The sequence below is a fragment of the Primulina eburnea genome, chromosome 9 (assembly GCF_022965805.1).
Source record: "Primulina eburnea isolate SZY01 chromosome 9, ASM2296580v1, whole genome shotgun sequence".
NCBI lineage: Eukaryota > Viridiplantae > Streptophyta > Magnoliopsida > Lamiales > Gesneriaceae > Primulina > Primulina eburnea.
Genome location: NC_133109.1, coordinates 31,028,263 through 31,052,674, shown reverse-complemented (window position 1 = coordinate 31,052,674; position 24,412 = coordinate 31,028,263). Strand labels below are relative to the sequence as shown.

The window sequence follows — 24,412 nt, the reverse complement described above, 5'->3', positions numbered from 1 at the left end:
ACGCCCTTATATCATTCTGGCCAATGAAATTGAAGGGTCTTCCATCTTCTTGGATCGGACCCATGAATCTTTTTTGTCTCCTTCCATTTTCTAACCCGATTATGGACTCGTCGAAAACAATTCGACTCTAGTTCACGTCTACTACAGAAGGCGCTCCTGTAGGATTTTTTTTATATTTTGGCAGAGTTTGGAGAATTATTATTATAATTGGATATCGACCCGAGAGCTCACTCATCGTCTCTACACGACGAGGATTTCAGACTCCATGTATATAATTGATATCTTAAATATGATTCCAGAGTTTTGAGGAATTTGACGAGAACAAAAACTTGTGTAATACAGTCTCACAGGTCGTATTTTGTGAGACGGATATTTTATTGGATTATCCACTATAAATTATTACTTTTTATACTAAGAATATTAATTTTTCTACTCAGAAGAGAGCTACAAAATTAAACTACTTCTATTTGTGGATGATCGATTTTTTACTTTAATCTATTGATGGTGATTTATTAACTAAACTCAGACGAAGAATATAATAATATTTTGTAGGAATAAGAAATTTCATAAAAAAAATTATATCCAATATAAATCCAAATTTAATTTGTGGTGGATATATTACAAATAAATAAAACAAAATGAATGCACCTCACAAGAACTCCTACTATTTATTGAGAATTAAAAAATTGTATCCATCACAAATTTAATTACATTACTTTTATACAAAAACCAGGGAGATGATATTTACACTTCATTTGTTAATAAATTTGACACATATTTTACAGATTAAGTGGAGTGTAGATAACACAAAATAGAGTATAAATCAACTCGTTAAATATTATTACTTGGATTATTAAGAAAATAGCTATAGAAGGAAATTTTTTGAATTAAAATAATTTGTTAAATTAACATATTTTCATATTGATTTTGAAATGAAACTACTTTTTACAACTTGAATTATTGTTTTTGGGAGGTGCAAGTTCAACCACGCAGCATAGAAAAATTTAAATAAAAGGAAAATTGAAATATTTGATTTTACAAATCCAAATATGTATTGATATTCATTTGGAGATGTCAACATGACCCACGTTAATTAAATTTTAAAAATATATTTTATTTCATTTACAATCTATAAAATGGATTTCATAAAAAAAAAATATAGTTTAGCACTTATAAAAGACGCCAAATTAATGACAAAAAACGTGGATTATAAAATAATGTCCCATAGATTATCCAAGATTCACTTAAGCATTGGTCCCTCCTCCTCTTCTTCCTGTAAGCTGAAAGATTGATTGCTTCTGGTATGGTTATCATGTCACTGACTTAGAACGTAGTTATCTCCGAATTCTTATTTACAATATATTTATAGTGTGTTTGGCCACCAAGATTTTGGAGGATTTCGTGGGATTTGGATTTCAAAATTCTATTTTTACTGTTTGGTAAGGTGATTTAAATAAAGAATTCGGATTTGTTTAGAAATTTATGAGATTCAATGTGATTTCTATGAATACATCCAAATCTCATCAAATTTAATAAGATTTGGCTGGATTTTGATTTTAAAAACATACAATTATTAGTTTTTATCCAAATGAAATTGATTTGGGAAAGTCAGCATGATTAATGCAAACTTCACTGCATTATGCTTCTTTGCTCCAACACCAAGCCTCTCTCTTTTATTTTTGAGAACTTATACATAAATCTTGTTTCATCTCTTCATCATTATTCACCAACACATTATTCTCGTTATTGTTGAATTGGAAAATGAACAACTCATGTTAGGATAAAATATATTTATTTGATTATGCATTAGATTCTTTGATGAATTTATTGATGTTTTAGATTGTTTTGATTTCTTTATTAATAATTTTTCTGGATTTAAATTTTCATTTTTTGAATTTGTTCGATGATTTTTTAATTATTATTTTATGTGCACTATGATTAATAAATAATAATTAAATTTTGAATTTACATACACAAATAATAGAGAAGAATTATTAATTTCTAAACTTCTTTGGGTTATTTATGTTTAAATGATTTCTAATGATAGCTTAGTAAAATTTTAAAATTTCAAATTCGAATCTTTTTTTCTCCAAACAAAAAATGAATTTGTAAATAACATTTTTAAATTTTAAACCAAACACCAAATAGAATTCCAAATACTTTCAATTTCCAAATCTAATTCCAAATCCAAATCAAAATCAAAATTCATAATTTGAAAGAACCAAACACACTGTTACGGTTTCTCTTTCGATTCTTCATAGGTTGTAGAAGCTATGGTCGGGGTTGTAAACAAGTTCTTTATCACATCCACATTTATCGTGTTGCGATTTTGTATGGACTCAATCACAAGTTATTGCCTGGTAAGTTTTCAAGTTATAGCACGGGTCTTTTGGCTGGTGTTTCATATTTACTCCTGCAGCATCTACTTAACTTGGATGCATTGTTCATTGATATGGATATAGACTTTCCTGGGACAGCAAAAAATCAAGAAACATGTTATAAACGGACATCTTTCAAAGGTGATTGTTAAAATCAAGTTGGTGTGGGAATGGATGGAATGGAATGGGAATGTGCTTTGGTAAAGAAATATCACTAAGTTGGAATCCATAGACAAAAATATCTAACCAGCCAAAGGTTCTAATCTGTCAGTCGAAATAGGATTCTGATTGATTGAGCATGCTAATGATGTCAATATTTCATATGGCAAAAATTATTTCTTATGTCGTCAAAGTTTGCTTCCTACAACTGTAATCAACCTCCCCCTCCCCTTGTTCCCTGTTCACTGCACATGCTTACCACTACTTGAAATCCAAGCGCGTTTCGTCGACTCTGGGAATGCAAAAATTTATTTTACAAGGCTGTATTTGATTTCCTAACATGTACAATAAAACAGGTAGTGCTCAGTTGTCACCCGAGTCTATGACATTGTGGAGTGGAATACTTGCGGTGATATCTGTGAATGCGGTTATAGGATTATACATTTACTTTGGAATGAAAGAACCTTCAGACAAGCACGAACCAGATCCTAAATTCCTGACTCATGAATCAGTGCGGACCAAATGAAGCTGACCGTACTAAGCAGGAATGATCGATTCTGATTCGTGTGCACGTATGGGATGAGTTGTTGTGCCTGTTTTACATATTCATTTCCACATATTTGGTCAGTGTTTCTGAAATTTGGATGCTTAACCACTCAATTTGTCAATGGAAGCCGAATTTAGGTGTTCCTATAATCATCTCTTGCTATTCTATCACCCTTGAGTAGAGTTAACATTATCACTTATTTTTAACATCCTGTCAAAATCCCTTATGAAAACCGTCACGTTACACTCTCACAAGGATGTAAATATGCAAAAATTTATACAAATGGTCATCTACGATACTGAGGGAAAAATGAAAAACAGAAGCAGAGTTAACAGATACAGAGCTTCAGCATTAATGTAGAATACAGTTTTTGCACATTGTTGGCAACAAAGGGTGTAAAGTTCTTCATTTCCTTGACCGCTGCAAGTACAAAAGCATCGCGAGACTGAACATGGTAAATTCTTTCAAGTCCTTGTTGGGGCTTCAGTGGATGCATCACACCTCATTTTTATAAAAGCAGTTTCATGCTGCTACCGACCCTGAAGGAGCCAGCTTTTGCCCAAGCAGCATTGCCAAGACACTATCGACCTGTAAAAATACCTCATGTTTAGGGAGACCTCCATCGACCTGCAATCGAGGGCAAAGCAAAATTATTGACCCAGACTTCAAGGGCTCATGTGGGCGCGCCAGATATTTGTTCAAAATATTGCTGCAATCTCATATTTATACCCACGTGAATGACAAGTGTCTCTGTAGTCTGTAAAAAGAAGAGCATGATACCCTATTTCAGTCTTGTGACACATGATTTTCATCATTTTTTTAGTTTTTCCTTATTATAGAGGCGAAGATTATGTGCATTTCAATTGGAAGAAATTTCATGACAGAAGGCATACTACATACCATAAAGGTTACGTCTCCGTATATTGAAAGCACATCTTCCACTTCGTGTCATGAGTGACCAAACACAGTTTGACCTGAAAAGAGGAGCATAAATATACACACGCTACTGCTTCCAAGAAACGATGGATAAGTAAAAACAACTAAACAAGGATAGAAGACTAAAAATTTGAAGAATGCCTTTTCTTCAGTGTCAGTAATATTTAAAAGTACAATCAATACTTACGTATACAAAAATTTACCTACCATCACAACGATTTCATTAGGTGTGAGCTGCCATTTCTCCATGTATTCCCTTCCCAGCTTACCATTTTTCAACCCCGCAGCGACTTCAGCCCTTAGAAGATCTCCAGCTGCTATATGCACTAAATTGTACTGCGAGGGAAGTAACGAACGAATGCAACAGGATACTTTCGAAGATATGCTAGTAGAGATGAAACACAGACCAAGCAAGCAACAAGATGAACAAGTACAACAGGTTTATTCAAAAGATATGCTGGTACGGATGAAACACAGGCTAAGAAGGTAATGGCATTATGACATAAATAACCAAATGATAAAAATCTCTACATATTTATCAATATATGCTCTTTAAACCAGCCAATGTGCTAAGCACCAACCACAAGATTAATAATTAATCTGAGGGAACAAAACAACAAGATTCAAGCCTAAAAAGTATTACAAAGAAGTATCACAAAGACAAATGACAAGGAAAAAAAAACTAAAACCAATCCATAACCTGTATCAAATCAATGACTAAGCATAAAAGAACAGCAGCAGGAAAAAGGGAAAATTATTGTGCCAACGTCAAATTCACTGCTAACAATTATATTCAAATGCTATTAAATAGTTTAAATGCAAATTAAGAATAAATAAAACATGCTCCTTTTCAGTAATAAGCTCGCATTGATTTCTTTTACCGGAAGCTGGGGCTCTTGATATCATCACCCTCAAAGGCTCCCCTTTCTCTCCTGATGCAACAACCCGTTGAGTAAATTAAATCCAGAAAAATTTACCACAACTACTTATTTCAAGTATAAAATAACATCAGGAGAAAAAAATTTAAAAATGCTTACCAGCATACATGGAGCAGCTTTTGACTTTCTGAAATGGGTTTGTGAAAATCTTTGGTTAAGTTGGATGGATAAACAGAGAATCTAAGGATTAGATGATGATAATCTTGAAGGGATAAAAAGGTGATTATGGGAGGAAGTTGAGGGCTTGTTTCGACTGCAGGATGGTAATGTCGTAGCTGTGAAGTTGAAAGAGAGAGAACTGCACAAAGTCATTTTTGGCTGTTGATCTTTGTCTCTAGCAGAAACCACCGCTACTTGAATTCAATTTGATAACTATCCCCAGTGCTCTTAAAAGCGAATCAAAGAAATTGAGCTAGGTCTTGTTTGGTGGTGCAAGTTTATGGAATCTAAGTATGATAATATGATTTTTAAAGACCTTTTCTTGTGCTGGGCAAACACAACTATATAATAAAGTTTCAGTCTCTCACGCTTCCTCACCAATTTCAAGAGTTTGTTTTCAATTGAGAGAACTCATTTCAATTAGTCCAATATCATATATTCGCATCAATTCTTATTGTCACGACAAATTTATCAAAGTAAGGTGCTGCTTTAAATTATTCATCGAGGGAACTGAAACATGAAATGGATAATTGGATATAGTGGTAAGGGATTTGAAAGAGAGATGCTAGAGTTCTGGGTTGAAACTGTTCGAAGTAAGTTTCTCATCTTTTTGATTGGGTTGAATCTGTTGAAAGTAAGTTTCTGATCCTTAGATTTGGTTGAATCTGTTCGATGTAAGTTTCTCATCTCTTAGATTTGTTGATTACTTCAATAATTAAGCCGTTAATGTTGGCTAGGTGTTGCCATCGCAAGCTGGGATTGGATTTCTTGAATATATGGGTTCTGTCTTCTGAGAGAAGTATACTAGCAAATTTGCAATTCATGTGTTTGAGTTGTGTTCCTAACACAACTTAGATTGCAAGATTCCCAGCCATTGTGAATAAATGGCAAAAATCTCTGCAGTAATAACTGAGTCTGGGTAACTTAAGAATCTAGTCCTGATCACTGACAATGCAGTTAAATATTGATCCTTTCCCTTCTTCTACTAAGCACTTATATGGTTACTTATATGATTCTTACTCTCTCAAAGCTTTTTGCTAAGAAGTAAATTGGTGTTGCACAATATATATACATACATCATAAACGTATACATATATATATATATATATATATATATATATATATATATATATATATATATACCCACATGTATATAAAGTTAAAGAAAAGAGAAGAATCGAGTGAGGCTCAGACACGCATAAATGGGTCATCAGAGATGAAAGGTCGAATACCATTGATTATCAGCATCGAGAAACGATTTCTATCTTCATCGCCTCACAAGAACTCGCAGAAAACCTATTAACAAGCAAAACACGTTTCCTTTATTTCTTCCTTTAAGCATAAGCGTGTTTCTTCATTTCTATTTTGTATTGATATAAAAGCAGCACATTACGGTTATTGTATTTTTACTTCTTCGAGACTTCCATTTTGAGTATTGAATGAAGTCCCATTTCTTTTAGCTTCCGCCATTATTTTCTTAGCTTCTGTTATGGTATCAGAGCATAATTTCTAAGCTGAAACTCTGATTATCTTCAATGGCGAGAGGAAATCCAGTACCAATTTCTCAAGCTACAAGCTCAAACAACTCAGGTGGCCGAGTATCTTACGAAGATTCGAGTAGCCCATTCTATCTGCAAAATGGCGATCATCCTGGTTTGGTCTTGGTTTCTCATTTACTTACAGGTAACAATTATAATACCTGGAGCAGAGCAATGTCAATGGCTTTGACTGCTAAGAATAAGCTTTTGTTTGTTGATGGTACGCAATTACGCCCTGCATCTGGTGATTTGTTGTATGCTGCGTGGATTCGATGTAATAGCATGGTGATCTCGTGGATTTTGAATTCTGTCAGCCGAGAGATTGCGGATAGCTTATTATACATGTCCACTACATATGAAATTTGGAATGATCTAAGAGATAGATTTCATCAAAGTAATGCTCCAAGAGTTTTTCAGATTAAGAAACTCTTGACTGGATTACACCAAGGCTCGATGGATATTAGTTCATATTACACTAGAATGAGAACTTTGTGGGACGAATTGAAAGATTTCCAGCCGATTTCCGTGTGTCACTGTGGTTCGATAAAGGAATGGCTGGATTATCATAATCAGGAGTGTGTGATGCAGTTCTTAATGGGTTTAAATGAGTCATATGCTCAAATCCGTGCACAGATCTTGATGATGGAGCCACTGCCAGTGATTTCGAAGACTTTCTCTTTGGTTGTTCAGGAGGAGAGGCAAAGATCGATACATCATGATTCTTCTGTAAATCTACCTGATCAATTCAATACTCCGAACGTTGCAGCTGTAAGAGGTGCTCCTACCATTAAGGGAACCAAGTTTGATAGGCCTGTTTCTGTTTGTTCACATTGCCATTTTCCCAATCACACTGTTGATAAATGTTACAAATTGCACGGATATCCTCCAAGTCATCCAAGATATAAGCAGAAACAGAGTGACGGAAAAGTCCATGTTAATCATTCTCGTAGTTATTCTGATGTGCCACTGCCAACTATTGGTGCAGAGAGTGAAGGAAGAGTCCATGTTAATCATACTCGCAGCTATTCTGATGCGCCAATGCCAACTACTGAAAATCTGAATCCAGAACATTGCCGACAGCTTATTGCATTTTTAAGCTCGCAACTTCAGCTTGGTGGCAACACTTTGGTTTCACAACACCAACCTGATACTACACTTTGTTTCACCGGTACATCCTCATTATTCACTACCTCTACTTCTGCTCTTACCTTATCTTGGATCATAGACACAGGTGCCACACACCATATTTGTTGTTCCTTGAAGTCTTACCATGCCTTCAAACCGTTTCATTCTAGTGTCACATTGCCTAATAATTCGATTGCATCGGTTACCCACATAGGGACAGTTAAGTTGTCACGTGAACTAATCCTGAAAGAGGTTCTTTATGTCCCTCATTTCAAATTTAACTTGCTGTCCATCAGTTCCTTAACCAAACAAATTCCTTGCTCAGTATCTTTTCTTCATGATTCTTGTCAAATCCAGGTTCTCAACCAGGACAAGATGATTGGGATGGGTAGAAGAGTGGGCGACCTATACATTCTATGTCATTTTCCAGCTACAATTTGTAATGTTTCCCTTTCCAAGTCTCAACTTTGGCATTATAGATTTGGACATGCTTCTTTTCCCAAGTTATCTGTTTTGGGAAAGGCTTTGGATATCAATCCCATAAATAACAATGATATATTGAACTGTGAAATATGCCCTTTGTCAAAACAAAGACGATTGCCATTTATTTCCAATAATTCATTGTCCAGTAGTCCTTTTGACTTGATTCATATTGATGTTTGGGGTCCCTTTAATCCTCAAAGTGTTGATGGATTCAAGTATTTTCTCACAATTGTTGATGACCAATCTCGGTACACATGGATTTATTTGCTTAAGTCTAAATCTGATGTGCTTCATATATTTCCTTCTTACTGTCGGATGATTCGTACACAATTTAACAAGCAAATAAAGTCAGTTCGATCCGACAATGCTCCCGAACTGAGGTTCTCTGAATTTTTCAAGTCCGAAGGAATCATTCCTTTTCATTCTTGTGTGGAGCGTCCACAACAAAATTCTGTCGTAGAAAGAAAACATCAACACATTTTGAATGTGGCCCGGGCTCTACTTTTTCAATCCCATATTCCTTTATCATACTGGAGTGATTGCATTCTCACTTCCGTATATCTTATTAACCGCACACCTACATCCCTTTTGTCAAATATATCTCCCTTTGATCTACTTTTTCATAAAGTCCCTCATTCTCTCATTTAAAGGTGTTTGGTTGCCTGTGCTATGGTTCAACTCTCCTTAGTCATCGTACCAAATTCTCTCCCCGTGCAATCAAATCTGTTTTCCTTGGTTACCCCCCTGGCTACAAAGCATATAAATTGCTTAATCTTCTCACAAATGAGATTTATATATCTCGAGATGTAATATTTCATGAGAATATTTTCCCTTTCCAATGTGAATCTTCTTCTATGGACACTACCTTCTTCTCTGATTCTGTTCTACCAACCCAGGCCCCTTCACAGCCTTTAAACACTCCGGCTGCAAGCTCCAATAACGATGTTGCTGCCCGTCCACATCGAGTTCCAACTAAACCTACATGGTTGACTGATTATCAATGTTATGCCACTGCATCTTCTTCTCATGCCTCCACAACTCACCCTTTATCTTCTGTTCTTAGCAACCATAAACTTTCTATTCCTTACCAAGCCCTTGTTCACAACATATCTTCCATTGTTGAACCAAATACTTTCTCCCAAGCTGTTGTGAAACCAGAGTGGCGTGAAGCCATGGATGCTGAATTGCAAGCTCTGGAAAGCAATCGAACTTGGTCTATTGTTTCCTTACCACATGGGAAGAGTACTGTGGGATGTCGTTGGGTATATAAGGCTAAATTTCGAGCTGATGGCACACTAGAAAGGTATAAAGCACGGTTGGTTGCTAAGGGATACACACAACAGGAGGGGGTGGACTATTTTGAAACATTCTCACATGTGGCCAAGATTGTCACGGTCAGAACATTGATGGCGTTGGCTGCCATCCGTGGTTGGTCTCTTACCCAACTTGATGTCAATAATGCCTTCCTACATGGTGATTTAGATGAGGAGGTGTACATGTCATTGCCTCCGGGATATCAACAAAAAGGGGTAAATCTTCCCATGAATGCAGTTTGCAAGCTCCACAAATCTTTGTATGGCCTTAAACAGGCTTCACGTCAATGGTTTTCCAAATTTTCATCTACGTTGCTCACCATTGGTTTTCATCAGTCACATGCTGATAGCTCTTTGTTTATTCGAACACGGGGTGATGTTTTTTTGGCTTTATTGGTTTATGTGGACGACATTGTTATTGCCACGAATAATGAGCAGGACGCCTTAGATTTGAAGCTGTTCTTGAATAGTCATTTTAAATTGAAAGATTTGGGTAGTTTGAAGTATTTTCTGGGAATAGAAGTTGCAAGATCTTCTCGTGGCATCTCCATTTGTCAACGACACTATGCACTTCAACTACTTACTGAGGCGGGTCTCTTAGGATGCAAGCCTCGCACAACACCGTTGGATGTCAATTCAAAGCTAAACAATGAAGATGGTGACTTATTAAGTGATCCCTCTCTATATCGAAGGTTGATGGGAAAGCTCTTGTATTTAACCATCACAAGACCTGATCTTGCTTATTCAGTCAACAAGCTAAGTCAGTTCGTGTCCAAGCCTCGAACTCCACATCTTCAAGCCGTATATTCAGTGCTCAAGTATGTGAAAGGCACGGTTGGTCAAGGTCTCTTTTATGGACAGTCAACCCCACTCAAACTTAGTTTCTTTTCTGACTCGGATTGGGCAGCTTGTCAAGACACTCGGCGATCAATTTCTGGATATTGTGTCCTTCTTGGTGAGTCCTTAATATCGTGGAAATCCAAGAAACAACAAACCGTTTCCAGGTCATCCGCTGAAGCAGAATACAGGTCGATGGCCAATGCTACTTGTGAGGTGATTTGGCTGTTATCATTGTTGAAGGACCTCTGCATTTCTTGCGATGAACCTGCTGTGTTGTTCTGTGACAGTCAATCGGCTATTCACATTGCATCCAACCCTGTTTTTCATGAGCGAACGAAGCATATTGAAATAGATTGCCATATTGTTCGAGAAAAACTTCACAGTGGACTCATCAAGATCCTGCATCTTTCAACACATTTGCAGCTTGCTGATTTGTTTATCAAGTCGCTACTACCGACTCGCTTCCGCATGTTATTGTCCAAGATGGGGATTCACAACATCCATGCTCCATCTTGAGGGGGCGTATTAACAAGCAAAACACGTTTCCTTTATTTCTTCCTTTAAGCATAAGCGTGTTTCTTCATTTCTATTTTGTATTGATATAAAAGCAGCACATTACGGTTATTGTATTTTTACTTCTTCGAGACTCCATTTTGAGTATTGAATGAAGTCCCATTTCTTTTAGCTTCCGCCATTATTTTCTTAGCTTCTGTTAAAACCCAAATTAACTGTACTAAAATCATCAGAAAAACGCACTCTTTGGGCTCGAGAATTTGAGAAAAAAAATCACATACCTAAGGAGAATTTCCAAGAAGAAGAAGAAGCGGGTTTAAGCTTGCTGCCTCCGAGAGCAGGAGGGGCATCGAGGGAGATGAGATGGCAAAAGCTGGTTGACTGAAGTAGTCGAAAGTTGTTGGGCTTGATAAATAGAAACTAATGGGCCGAATTATCTTTTCATTTTAGGATTTGGCCCAGTGATTTCGTAAGATAATTTTGTTCTTTCGCTTAAAACGATTTTATTTTAGGCCTTTTACTTCACATTATTGATTTAGTCAAAAAATGATTTTAAATAAAATTTATATTAGGGATTATAAATATAAAATTTAATTAATTGTACAATCGTTTAAATAAAACGAACTAATAATAAGTAAGATTTTTGAAATGCCATGAATGAAATTCTAAATTCATTAGTGAATACATGTCATGCTCAAATGGAACTCTAGTTGTAATAAACACACTCATAATTAAACTCCTTGTAAGAAGTCAAGCTAAATATTTGATAAAATAATGTTATAAAAACAATATATATTTTATCATTGAGTATGTCTTTTGTGAGACGGTTTCATGAATCTTTATCTGTGAGACGGGTCTACCCTACCAATATTCACAATAAAAAGTAACACTCTTAACATAAAAAATATTAATTTTTTATGGATGACTCAAATACGAGATCCGTTTCACAAAATACAACTCATGAGACCGTCCACATTAATTTTTGCCTTGATCATTTGCACCAAACAATGTCTTTACATTCAGAATCTCGCAACACATTCTTATCTCATTAGTTGAGTCATTCGTTCTGCCCATAATCGGGTCATTTGTAACTTGACGCTCCAAATGTTCATTCATGGGCGTGAGGAGGGTGCGTTAGTTGTCCTACATCGGTTGGATAAAATACCTGAGAGTTTATATATGGACTTGGACAATCCTCCCCCTTGAGCTAAATTTTGGGGGTTAAGTTAGGTTCAAGTTCCAATCTTAACACTACCCACATATAGTTATTATGATTTTTTTAGAATAATCATAAATCTATTATTATTAATAACATAAGAGTCATACAGCACATTCAGTTTCTTTTTGTTCCATCTCATTATCAATTTTCATGTGGAAAATCATGTATATTTTGGTGAGTGCTAAGTCTCTAGTGAGATGGTTTCACGGATTTTATTTATGATAATGGTCAACCATGCTTATATTTATAATAAAAAGTAATATTTTTTCATGGGTGACTCAAATAGAATATCCGTCTAACAAAATTGACTCATGAGATCATCTCACATTAGTTTTTGTGGTGGGAGAGTAATTTGTTAAATAATAACGTTTTTTTAATCAAATATGTTAATGTAGTACAGTAAATACCTTAGAAAATTTTGTTCATGTTGGTTTTTTTTACTGGTTAGTTTATAATGTCATTTGATTCATACATATTATTTTACACACGCGTTTGTTAATAGTTATTATGATCATTTTTATAAATACAAAATGTCAAATCTGTCGTAGATTAATTAATGTACTTATAATTTAACTTTGGTATATTTAAATCGTAAAATATTATCCAAAACTTCTGATTTATTTATTTTTTAAATTTCTACGGAACAAGAAACATAATCGATTTTTATTAAAATAATTTTTCTACTATGAGCACTTTAATTTTGAGATATACATGCGCATTAGTGAATGAAATTATATCTATCTCAAAAATATGTTGACGATAGAATTTTAGCTACAAATTTTAAAACATATAAAAGAGTTTTAGTTTAATTTACCACATTCTTCAAATCATGCATGAACCAACAACTTATTCAATATTAAATCTTATGTGAGACGATCTTACAAGTCGTATCTTGTGAGACGGATCTCTTATTTGGGTCCTCCATGAAATTTTTTTACTTTTTATGTTAAGATTATTATTTTTTATTGTGAAAATCGGTAGGGTTGACCCGTCTCATAGATAAAGATTCGTGAGACCGTCTCACAAATGACCTACTCTAACTTTTATTCCGTCTTTTATTAAATAACAATAATAATCACCGCCGACCTATATCCCAATGCTAAAAAGACACTATAGCTTCATGGTTTCTTTAAACAATCAACCACCTCCTTTAAATTAAATACTCATTTGACCATGGCATGTATATGTATAATTTTTATTAAACATACTCACTATTAGCAATTAGCAATGACAATCAGTTATTTGACGTCATGAAACATATTGTATATTCATTCTGTGAGTTTCATCTTAGCGACGAACATAAAAATGAACATGATTGGTGAATATCATATCAAAATTATACGCATATACACACATATACTGTCTACTTATATAATTATTTTGTTTTATAACGACGATTTTTGTGGATAATGTTTTCTTAAGTTAAGTAAGTTCATATAATAGATATTATACAAAATATAAGAACTCTCCTTGTTTGTTAGCGTATGTGCAATATTTAACCATGGCATGTTCATTTCGGTCAACAAATGGGAATAAAGCAAAATTCAAATTAAATGAATCTTTTTTTTTTTTTTTTTTTGGATTTTATAGCTTTCTTCAATAGAATCCGATGATTAAGATTCATTTGACGCGTTAATTAGTGGTCTAATTGTGTTGAGTTAGTCTATTCTTCACTATTAGATCATGTTAATCATTCACATTTTAACGTAAGTTGATATAACGTAAGTTGATATAGCGTGTTGATGATCCAAAAGCTAAAATTTTAGCTCGTGGGAAGAAACACTATAAATATAGATTCACGTGTTCGCCTGACAATATGTAAATATGAGTATTTTTAGTATCATTTGTTAGCAGGAGTATTGAAATATAAAAGAATAAACTTGAACCGAACTTAAAGTTTAATTTTCATCCGGATAAGTAGACATGAAAAAAGAAAGAAGAAAGGTGATCTTTCTCCATTAGGGGCCACTAATTAAAGATGAAAATGAAATTGTTTTTGAAGTGTCAATGCTTCTTTTCTTCTTTTTTTCTTTCTTTTTTCTAAAAAAAAAGAACTAAATACTCAATAGCAGTGTTGCCTTTTCGATAAGACCCCATTTCACCTTTTTGTTCCAAAAAAAATATCCATAGACATAAGCCACAAAATATTGAGAGCAAAAACTTGTGCAAGACGATCTCATGAGTCGTATTTTGTGAGACATATATCTTATTTGAGTCATACATGAAAACATATTATTTTTTATGCTAAAATTATTACTTTTTATTGTGAATATCGGTAAGGTTGACACGTGTCACAGATAAAGATTTGTGAGACTGTCTCACAAGAGACCTACTCAATATTGAGTGATGATTGTTTTTCTTACAATTTTTTTCATTTAAAATTCATTTTTAAAATTTCAATAATAATTAAAAATTGAGATATGGAGCTGAAAATTTGATCTAGGTATATGTAATGGTCGGTATCAAATTACTACTTCTTCCACTATCATTAATTTCCAGAATTTGTCAAATTTGATATATACAGCTCTAAAGCAATAAAGCAAATTCCCCCTTTTTTCTATTCTAAATTTCAACTTCAACACCATTCATCTCCAATATAAATTGACACCATGTCTAAATTTCCTTGCAACATCATAATTTAGAATACTTCTCATTTTCAAGAATCCAGAAATCAATTTCATCGAAGAAAAAATGTCCAAACATTACCTATCCTTTTTCATTATCGTTCTCCTCTTCTGCTTCGGTATATCCTCCTCTAGTCGTCCAACTCCGTCGATCCATAATGCCGAAGAAAAACATGAGGTTCGTTCGCAACGTAATTTATTGTGATAAATATATTTACATGATGGAAACTCACCATGCGTGGTTGTGTTCTTAGATTTATATATATATCCTATAAACAAATTTTTTGTTCTAACTTTGCAAGGATATATCGAAAATTTAGGTTGAAAGAGAGGGAGTCCAAGTGGAAGAAAGTTGCCAAGGAATTGGAGGAGAAGAATGTTTAATGAGAAGAACTCTAGCAGCTCATCTCGACTACATATATACGCAAAAACATAAACCTTAAGATATATACTCTTGAAGAATATTAGTGTGTGTGTGTGTGTGTGTGTGTCTATATATATATATATATATATATATATATATATATATATATATATATATATATATATATATATATATATATATATGCATGTACACAAACACACACGAGGTTATGATTATGATTATGATTATGACGAGAAATAATATTGTGTTCTTAGTTTTGTATGAAAGTATATATAGAAACTTAGTTTGTAGGAACACAAACTACTTTGTTGTTGACTTAATATAAGATAACATTTGACGATGAAAAATACACAACGTATACGAGGATAATAAATCAATATACTTAGCATGATACTGATCATGTGTAGAACTTGATTCAATCATTAGACACAATTTTGATGAGAGATCAATTAATATTTTATACATCAAATGATATCTTAGACTATAATATATATGACACATTTATTAAAAACGTGGAAATACTTTTTCAAAAAAATAATTGAAGAAAATATAATTTGTCTATATTGATTAGATAAAATCTCTGAGAGTTGCATATATGAATTTGGATAATGTTATTCTTTGAGTTAGTTTTGAGGTTGAATTCGGTCCAAATTTTAATCTTTAACATGGAACAGAAATGCTAAAACAAATAATTATCATGGACATGATGCGTTGTGAAGTGCAATGGAGGACTTCAAATGAATTGATGATTGGAGATTTCAAATTCAGAGTGGTCTCCCAAATTTTGAGACTGAATATTTAGATGATTATATTAATTTAAATTCTGAGATGGTCCACACGTCGTTGTCGGGAGAGAGATATACACAGCGGGAACTGAAAACTTTCAATGAAAAGAGGACCAGTCTATTTCATGAAATTAATGTTTGACTTTGCTCCACCCTAGACTTCTGTTTTTACATCATAATATAATTTGATTCACACATATATTTTTATTTACTAGAAAAATGCACGTGCGTTGCACGTAAAAATCTAAACTACTGAAAATATATGTACGAAATTTTGATAATATTTATTTGAATTAAAACATGGCTAATAATATTTCTCAACTGAAACAAACCAAGCCATATAAAATAAAAAAATCATGACCATAGACGGTATATGAATCAGAGAAATTATCTTATCCACTCGACACACTTTCTAATATGCTTCTTGGTTGATTTTGACAACTCAACAACTCTTTGTCGTAGTTTGTTATAATATGCATATAACTATTTTGGTATGCTCAGCAAGTATCTGATCGTCTTTAACATCTTTTATGTTATTTACAATCTTTATCCGGGATCTGACATGCTCATAATTTGCTTCTTTATCACGATATTTTTTCGGTTTCTACATTGTTTCTATCTGATAATCTTATTTTTCCAAATATTTTTTTGTTGTTAAATGATTTTTCAGTTTTTGAAAATCATCAACTATAACTCCTAAGAAAAAATGCTTTTACTCGTGATAAGTTTTCACTTGTGACTAAAAGTATGTATAACATATATTTTTCAACAACATAACCAATGAATAGTGTTACACCTTCTTCAAATATTGTGATATTTGTGATATCATTTTTATATATTTAGTATCGATATTACAACATATAGCTATAAGGTTAACAAATTTTTAACAACTATTTCTCAATCACTGTGAGAAAAATACTTGAAATCTCTTCAAATGGCTATATCCTAGAATTGTGTTCTCATTTAATTTGACGCAATTCAAGAAAGTCATCTTGATCGTCATTTTTTGGAAGCTTTGAATAATGATTGCGTGCATCATGTCATGAGGATGATATAGTTTCAATATCATTTGTTGCGTTTAGAACATAATATTATATTATTCATTGAAACAAAACAAATTTTCTTATATCGAGTTTATATTTTGTTTTATAATATTTTATATCTTGTGGAACGATATACAATATTAATTATTGTATTTTAAAAATATTGAGAAGAGATACGAATAATGTAATTAAGATATGCATATGAGATATCATTCAAATATATGTCAAAGTATTTGTCTTATTCAATATCTCATCTAATAATATAACCACTTAGATTTCATGAGCATTTTATGATAGTCAAAATTAATTTGATGAAATATTGTAGAATTTTATTTGAATTTCAATATTTGGCTAAGTGAATTTATTTGACGATGAGTTTTCTATACTACCATCATATATGTTATGAATTAGCTGGTTAGACACTTTGACTAAAAAAGAGACAAAAACAGTCTCGTAGTCACCTCGAAATATATCGAGATAATATTGGAAGAAATAAAGTGAAACTGGGTTAATGTCTCAATAAAATGCACAGAATTGATATATTATATTGTGTCAATAAAGTTTTAGAATTGTTCTCATACCATTATAAATAGAATGAGAATTATGCACAATTTGTTTTTCATGTATTTCTTTTTCTGAATGAAGAATTTTTTCTTTTTGAAAAACTATTTTATTGAAAAATATTAACATTTTATATGACATACATATGTCGCACAACCATGAAGTAGCAACATAATCATTACATAACACTTAACGTACACATACAATTCTTAAATTTCTTCTTCATTGTGCTTCGTTGAAATTTAAATCTGAATCATTCTTGATCTTAACATTTTGCTTTAAATATGATTTAATATATATGTATATGTTTCATGTTACTTAGTTGGACCTAATTTCAAATATCTATAAAAAAAATGTGCTTGAATTATATCATACAGAAATTAGGACATAATATGTAGGACCAAGCGCTTGCCTTTTTACCAAAAGCTATAGCTAGTAGTAATGGTGCAAATCAAATCTTTTAAACCTCATATCTGCTCAAACACCACGGTTCGGACGCTTTACCAAGCAGGGACAATTATTGCACCCAACAATCTTCCTCCCAAGAATTGAACTCCTTGCAATTAATGAGAATCGAACCCGTGATCTTGGCTCTGATACCAATTGTAGGACCGACCGCTTGCCGCTTTACCAAAAGCTATAGCTAGTAGTAATGGTGCAACTCAAATCTTTTAAACCGCATAGTAGCTCAAGCACAATGGTTCGACCACTATGGTGCAACATGTCTCTTTTTTTTCATCCACTATGTTTGTCTTAACTTTTTTGTTCGAAATTTGACGCATTTCGTAGACTATATGTATGAAGAACCAAGAAATTATATAATTCACATAAATCATTTATTATTCTCTTCGTACAACAGAAGACCCAGAATATGTGGCTTTGATTGGTATACTCTCATACTTATTTTTATATAAACTAACCAATTGCTGCCGACAATACTAACCAAAACGTATAAAAAAATCATAACGCAAAGAACCTCGATAAGAAAAAAAAATGATAACTCAAAGTTTAAAAATAATTTATTTAGTACAATAACAAAGAAATTGAAGTATACGAGCAATAAAAAGCATAAATCACTCTCCAATTAAATATTAACTCATATTATTCACAATTTGTAAATTTTCCAATATTTTTTTCAAATAAAGAGAAGACGCCTTATTAATATCATCGTTTTATAGATATTCATTCCACTTCTTTAAAAAAAAACACAAATGAAAAATGGTGACTTGAAATCATAATAAAACCATTTAGAAAAGCAGCCGTAAAAATATAATACAAAGTCACACAAATTTTCTTAAACCATAGAAAAATATTATACTATTGACAAAATATATCTAGCAACAACAAAACATGCGTTAACTTGTGATATAATTAAAATTTAGAATAATGCATAATCATTGAATTAGAACAAAATCGCATTCCAAAAATCTACTGGATATTATATATTTTAATAATTTATCCATATTTGTCGTTCGTCAGAGTACTCTTAGACCGACCAAATTTTGTAGTCCACCTATTATTTTCATAATAAATAATATTACAAAAATAATATAAGCAAGAACATAAAAACTCAAATTAAAATGCCTTCTATCAATCTAAGTAAAAAAAAATTGATTAGAGAATATAATAATATAGTAAAAAAATTAAATATTGATTTATAGACAGAAGTTTGGAAATATATTTGCCCCAATAAATAAAAAATATTATCTCTTGATATTCTGATACATAAGGTAAAAACGAAGAAATATTTCAATTTTTTTAGTATTTTGTAAGTCACTTCAAACTAAGTAATCTAAGCAAACAGAAAACATGCATCATGTGTTTAAAAATTAAAAAATATCTCAACAATAAAAAATTGAAAAATAAACATTTTTGTTGGATATTTGATTTTGTTTCTCTTTCCTTTGTGCAAACAACCAAATCACATAAACAATTCAAACACAATTACATGATCAATACAAATGACATATAACAATCAAACATGTAACGCTAGGGTAAAAAAACTCCTCTCATTGCAAGAATACAAAATAATCAAATGGAGCATATTATTTAGTAATATTTATTTAGCAGCATTTATAAAAAAATTGACTAAATAACTTAAAAACAGTGTTTGAAATCACTTACAGACAAACATTTCTCTCAATCACATATCTCTATTGACACATAAAGAGTGTGAAAATATTTTTATTCTAAACGACATAAAGAAATTTTGTATGACATTAATATTTATTAATAATTATTTTTATTCAGTCCGACTCATCTCCCTTTGTCTTCCTATTATTATTTGACGACAATATATAAATTTAACTAATAAAAATTAAATTTAAAATTAAATTAAAATAATAATTAGTTTGATTGAGTTAAATACACTATTAATGATCTTATTAAACTAAGATAAAAAATGACTTAAATAACACCATTAACATGACTAATTGTAAAACAAAAAAATAATATAATAGTAAGCTCACAAATGAAAGTCATATATTTAATAGATTAATTAATAGATAATATATTATTTAGTAATATGTATTTAGCATCATATATTGAAGATTGATTAAATAACTTAAATGTTTGCAATGAAATCACTTACATACAAACATTTTCTCTCAATCACATATTTTTGTTGATATATAAATAATCTATATATATCTACTTTCTAAATAGGAAAAAAATGTTTTATATGATGTTAATATTTATTAATAATTTAATTTTATTCAATCACACTCATCTGTATTTGTTTTCCTATTACTACCTTAATGTTCGTAATATTAACAATTTATTTAAATTTATAACATTATCATAGTGATTTTTTGTGAATTTGATGTCAATGTAAATATTAAAGTAAATAATTTTAAATTTAAAAATTAAAATATATTAATGACTATTATTAAATTAATAGATGAAAAAAACAAAAAAAATAAATATGCATTTATGATAGTGCTTTTATGTGAATTTGATGTCAATGTAAATATTAAAGTAATTAATTTTAAATTTAAAAATAAAAATATATTAATGATTATTATTAAATGAATAGATGAAAAACAAACAAAAAATAAACATGTATTTATGATACTGATTTTCTGTGAATTTGATGTCAATGTAAATGTCAAAGTAATTAATTTTAAATTTAAAAATAAAAATGTATTAATGAAATGATTATTATTAAAAGAATATATGGGAAAAAACATTTATTAATGATTATTATTAAATGAAGGTAAGAATATTTATGTAAATTATTATTATTATTAAATGAAGATAATGATATTTATGTAAATTCACAATTCACATTCATATATATATATATATATATATATATATATTTGTATATAAATATAGATATAGATTAAACCTCGACATATAAATTTATAATTTCTTATTTTATGTTTTGTTAAATATAAATTTTTTTGTATTATTTGTAAAAATTAAGATTATGAAAATATAAGTAATACATAAATTGTAAAAATAAGTTCGAAACCTATAAATGTTTTTGTATTTTTTGTAAAAAATTAAGATTATGAAAAATATAATTAATACATAAATTGTAAAAATAAGTTCGAAACCTCTATTAGCATAATTTTTTGTATTATTTATTTTAATAAAAGAATGTATAACACTATTACTATTATTTGTAAGGTATTTTCACAATTCGAATCATTAGTTGTTGAACAAATATTTTGATATTATTTGTAGTCATGCCATGAAAGTGAGTGAAAGAGTAATAAATAATAATTAGTCAATGAATTAATAATAATTGATTAATAATAATTAACTAATTACATAAAAGGAAGACAAAGTGTCATTAAAGTACAATTTTAATGAGGATAATAGAGGAAATTCAAAATTCAATTGGTATATTTATATAGATAATAGATTTTGTATTTTTTGTAAAAAATTAAGATTATGAAAAATATAATTAATACATAAATTGTAAAAATAAGTTCGAAACCTCTATTAGCATAATTTTTTGTATTATTTATTTTAATAAAAGAATGTATAACACTATTACTATTATTTGTAAGGTATTTTCACAATTCGAATCATTAGTTGTTGAACAAATATTTTGATATTATTTGTAGTTATGCCATGAAAATGAGTGAAAGAGTAATAAATAATAATTAGTCAATGGATTAATAATAATTAACTAATTACATAAAAGGAAGACAAAGTGTCATTAAAGTACAATTTTAATGAGGATAATAGAGGAAATTCACAATTCAATTGGTATATTTATATAGATAATAGATTTTGTATTTTTTGATAAAAAATTAAGATTATGAAAAATATAATTAATACATAAATTGTAAAAATAAGTTCAAAACCTCTATTAGCATAATTTTTTGTATTATTTATTTTAATAAAAGAATGTATAACACTATTACTATTATTTGTAAGGTATTTTCACAATTCGAATCATTAGTTGTTGAACAAATATTTTGATATTATTTGTAGTCATGCCATGAAAGTGAGTGAAAGAGTAATAAATAATAATTAGTCAATGAATTAATAATAATTGATTAATAATAATTAACTAATTACATAAAAGGAAGACAAAGTGTCATTAAAGTACAATTTTAATGAGGATAATAGAGGAAATTCACAATTCAATTGATATATTTATATAGATAATAGATTTTGGACAAATATATCCTTTGATTCCTTAAATTTTCTCGGCAAAGAAGAATTAGTTTCATGTAGCAATCATTTTTAGTTGAGTAAGTCATTTGTGAGATGGTCTAACGAATTTTTATCTGTGAGACGGATCAACCCTAAATATTTACAATAAAAAGTAATAATCTTAGCATAAAAAATAATATTTTTTCATGAATGACCCAAATAAGAGATCTGTCTCACAAAATACGACCCATGAAACCGTCTCATACAAGTTTTTGGCTTCTTAGTTTGATATTAGTATTCCCAATCCCAGGCATGATATACATGCTTTCGGGCCTCCTCTCGAAGATTACTGGGAAAAGAAGCAGCGGTCGTAGATCCGTAACTTGTTGAGAGATTATACCAATCGTGGTAGAACTGCCATCTCTTCTGGAGCTTATAATGTGGTAGATGTTGAAAGAGAATATCGAGGCATGAATTCAACTGATACAGACATCTGTCTCAAAAGAGAAGAGAATCAAGAAAACAAGAATCAACACGGAATCATTGCCTTGATCAATTGCAAGATGTACATATTCAACAAACCCGAATGAACATGGACACAGATTGTATATATTCTACGTTTCTGTTTTTTTGGGTTTGCATTTTTGTTACAACATTTTAAAATAGAGGGTTTGTTTGGATATAAACGTTTGAAATCAAATGATTTACGTTCATACTCCAAATATATTAAGATAAAAACTTGTGTGAGACGGTCTCATGAGTCGTATTTGTGAGACGGATCTCTTATTTGAGTCACTCATGAAAAATTATTACTTTTTATGCTAAGTGTATTACTTTTTATTATAAATACAGGTAGGATTGACCCGTCTAACAGATTATGATCCGTGAGACGGTCTCACATGAGACTTACTCATATATTAATTCGGTTTGTTTGGATATATATTTGTACGAATCATTTCATCCAAACACAAACATAACGTTTACGAATTCACTAAAATCCACGGGCTATTCAGAATGCTTAGACACAAAGCGATACACACAGATGTAACTGCAGAAGACTTGTCACTCACATATCTAACTGTTTCAGATCCCCTATCCGCCATCTCTTCATGAGCAATACCAACACTTCTCTTCACACTGTCCGATAATTTCTCCAACGAAAACTCGAGAAAAGATCTTACTGTTTCAAATGCCACCGCTCCAGTCATATCAAGTACAAGCTTCCGGTTTCTTGGCACAGCCAGAGTTGATGACATTTTGCCCACGAAACCACGATCACGATTCTTGAATTTTCTTGGATTTAAATGGCTTAAACTTGGTTTTCTCCCAATAATCGTCTTCTCTACCTCAAAGAAACCACCATTCAAATCAATCTTCGAGGAATGATCAAAATCTGGTTTCGAAACAGCACCTGAATCTGTATTCAAGACATGATGAGCCGTATGGATAATTGTTTCCACTGCATTGTTACATACAGATAACACCATATCTTTCACTTTAGATTCATGCTTGGGATTAGTCAAGCCACAGAAAAGTTCATCAAATGTGTTTACGTTTGAGGTCTTGTCCAAATAAACCTGCCACGGCTGTGCTTACGAATACTTGGGTACAATATCCAATAAGCTCCCTAAACTTGTATTGATCACAGATAAACTCGGCCCACATCGAAAAATTCTCATTTGTCATCGAAGAACTATGATCAGCATTCAAAAACTCGGAACAGAAGGCCATTACCGAGTTCCTAGCAAAACTCCCGACAACTACAGAAGCAAATCCAGAGCCTGCACTCGAAAACAAATTATCCGCAATCCGGTCAGACAAATCCGAACCCGCAATCATAGAATAACCGTTTTTGGTCATCTCATGTCCATATGCTTGCAAGATTCCTACACTAAAAGCCCTAGTGATTCTTGCCAATGAATCATGAAACTCATTTGACAGGGTCATTTTATAAATTTGCTTCAAACTTAGTGGAATTTCGTTTGAATCTGATTGTATAAACTGTTTCAAGTCTTTGGAAAGAATCCCGAATGCCTCAGCTGAATCAGACAACATTTCAGCCACAGAAATTGAAGCCCCCATCAGTTTGGACAACCTTTCCCTCTTCTTAACAACAGAAGGCAAGTTGTAAATCTCATATGCACCGTAGCCTGTGAATCCCAATGCGCACAAAACAAGAACCCATTTTTTCCTGTTCTTTGTGTACAGTAAACATTTCTTCACTAATTCGAGACTACCCATAAATTGTGCAG

At 31.5% G+C, this 24,412-nt stretch overlaps 1 protein-coding gene, 1 long non-coding RNA gene and 1 other non-coding gene across 6 annotated transcripts; all 3 read right to left on the bottom strand.

The window, feature by feature from the left end:
* Window positions 1–3,280: 3,280 nt before the first annotated feature.
* On the bottom strand, window positions 3,281–11,269 carry LOC140841639 (uncharacterized). Of its 4 annotated transcripts, none has more exons than XR_012120245.1 (6): window positions 11,136–11,269; window positions 5,058–6,413; window positions 4,228–4,952; window positions 3,985–4,058; window positions 3,818–3,841; window positions 3,281–3,711 (listed from the first exon to the last, which is right to left on the bottom strand). It is a non-coding gene; the product is annotated as an uncharacterized lncRNA (long non-coding RNA). The 4 variants fall into 4 exon arrangements; XR_012120244.1 differs by having other exon boundaries at window positions 3,281–3,841; window positions 4,228–4,356; window positions 4,902–4,952; XR_012120242.1 differs by having other exon boundaries at window positions 3,281–3,841.
* Window positions 6,301–6,393, bottom strand: LOC140842218 (small nucleolar RNA snoR126). The gene has a single exon (XR_012120349.1). It is a non-coding gene; the product is annotated as a small nucleolar RNA snoR126 (small nucleolar RNA).
* An 11,871-nt stretch (window positions 11,270–23,140) lies between the features above and the next one.
* On the bottom strand, window positions 23,141–24,401 carry LOC140840894 (protein PHLOEM PROTEIN 2-LIKE A10-like). The gene is made up of 2 exons (XM_073208047.1): window positions 23,738–24,401; window positions 23,141–23,619 (listed from the first exon to the last, which is right to left on the bottom strand). Exons 1-2 carry the CDS (start codon window positions 24,399–24,401, stop codon window positions 23,141–23,143), a joined length of 1,143 nt encoding a protein of 380 aa, XP_073064148.1.
* Window positions 24,402–24,412: the final 11 nt, after the last annotated feature.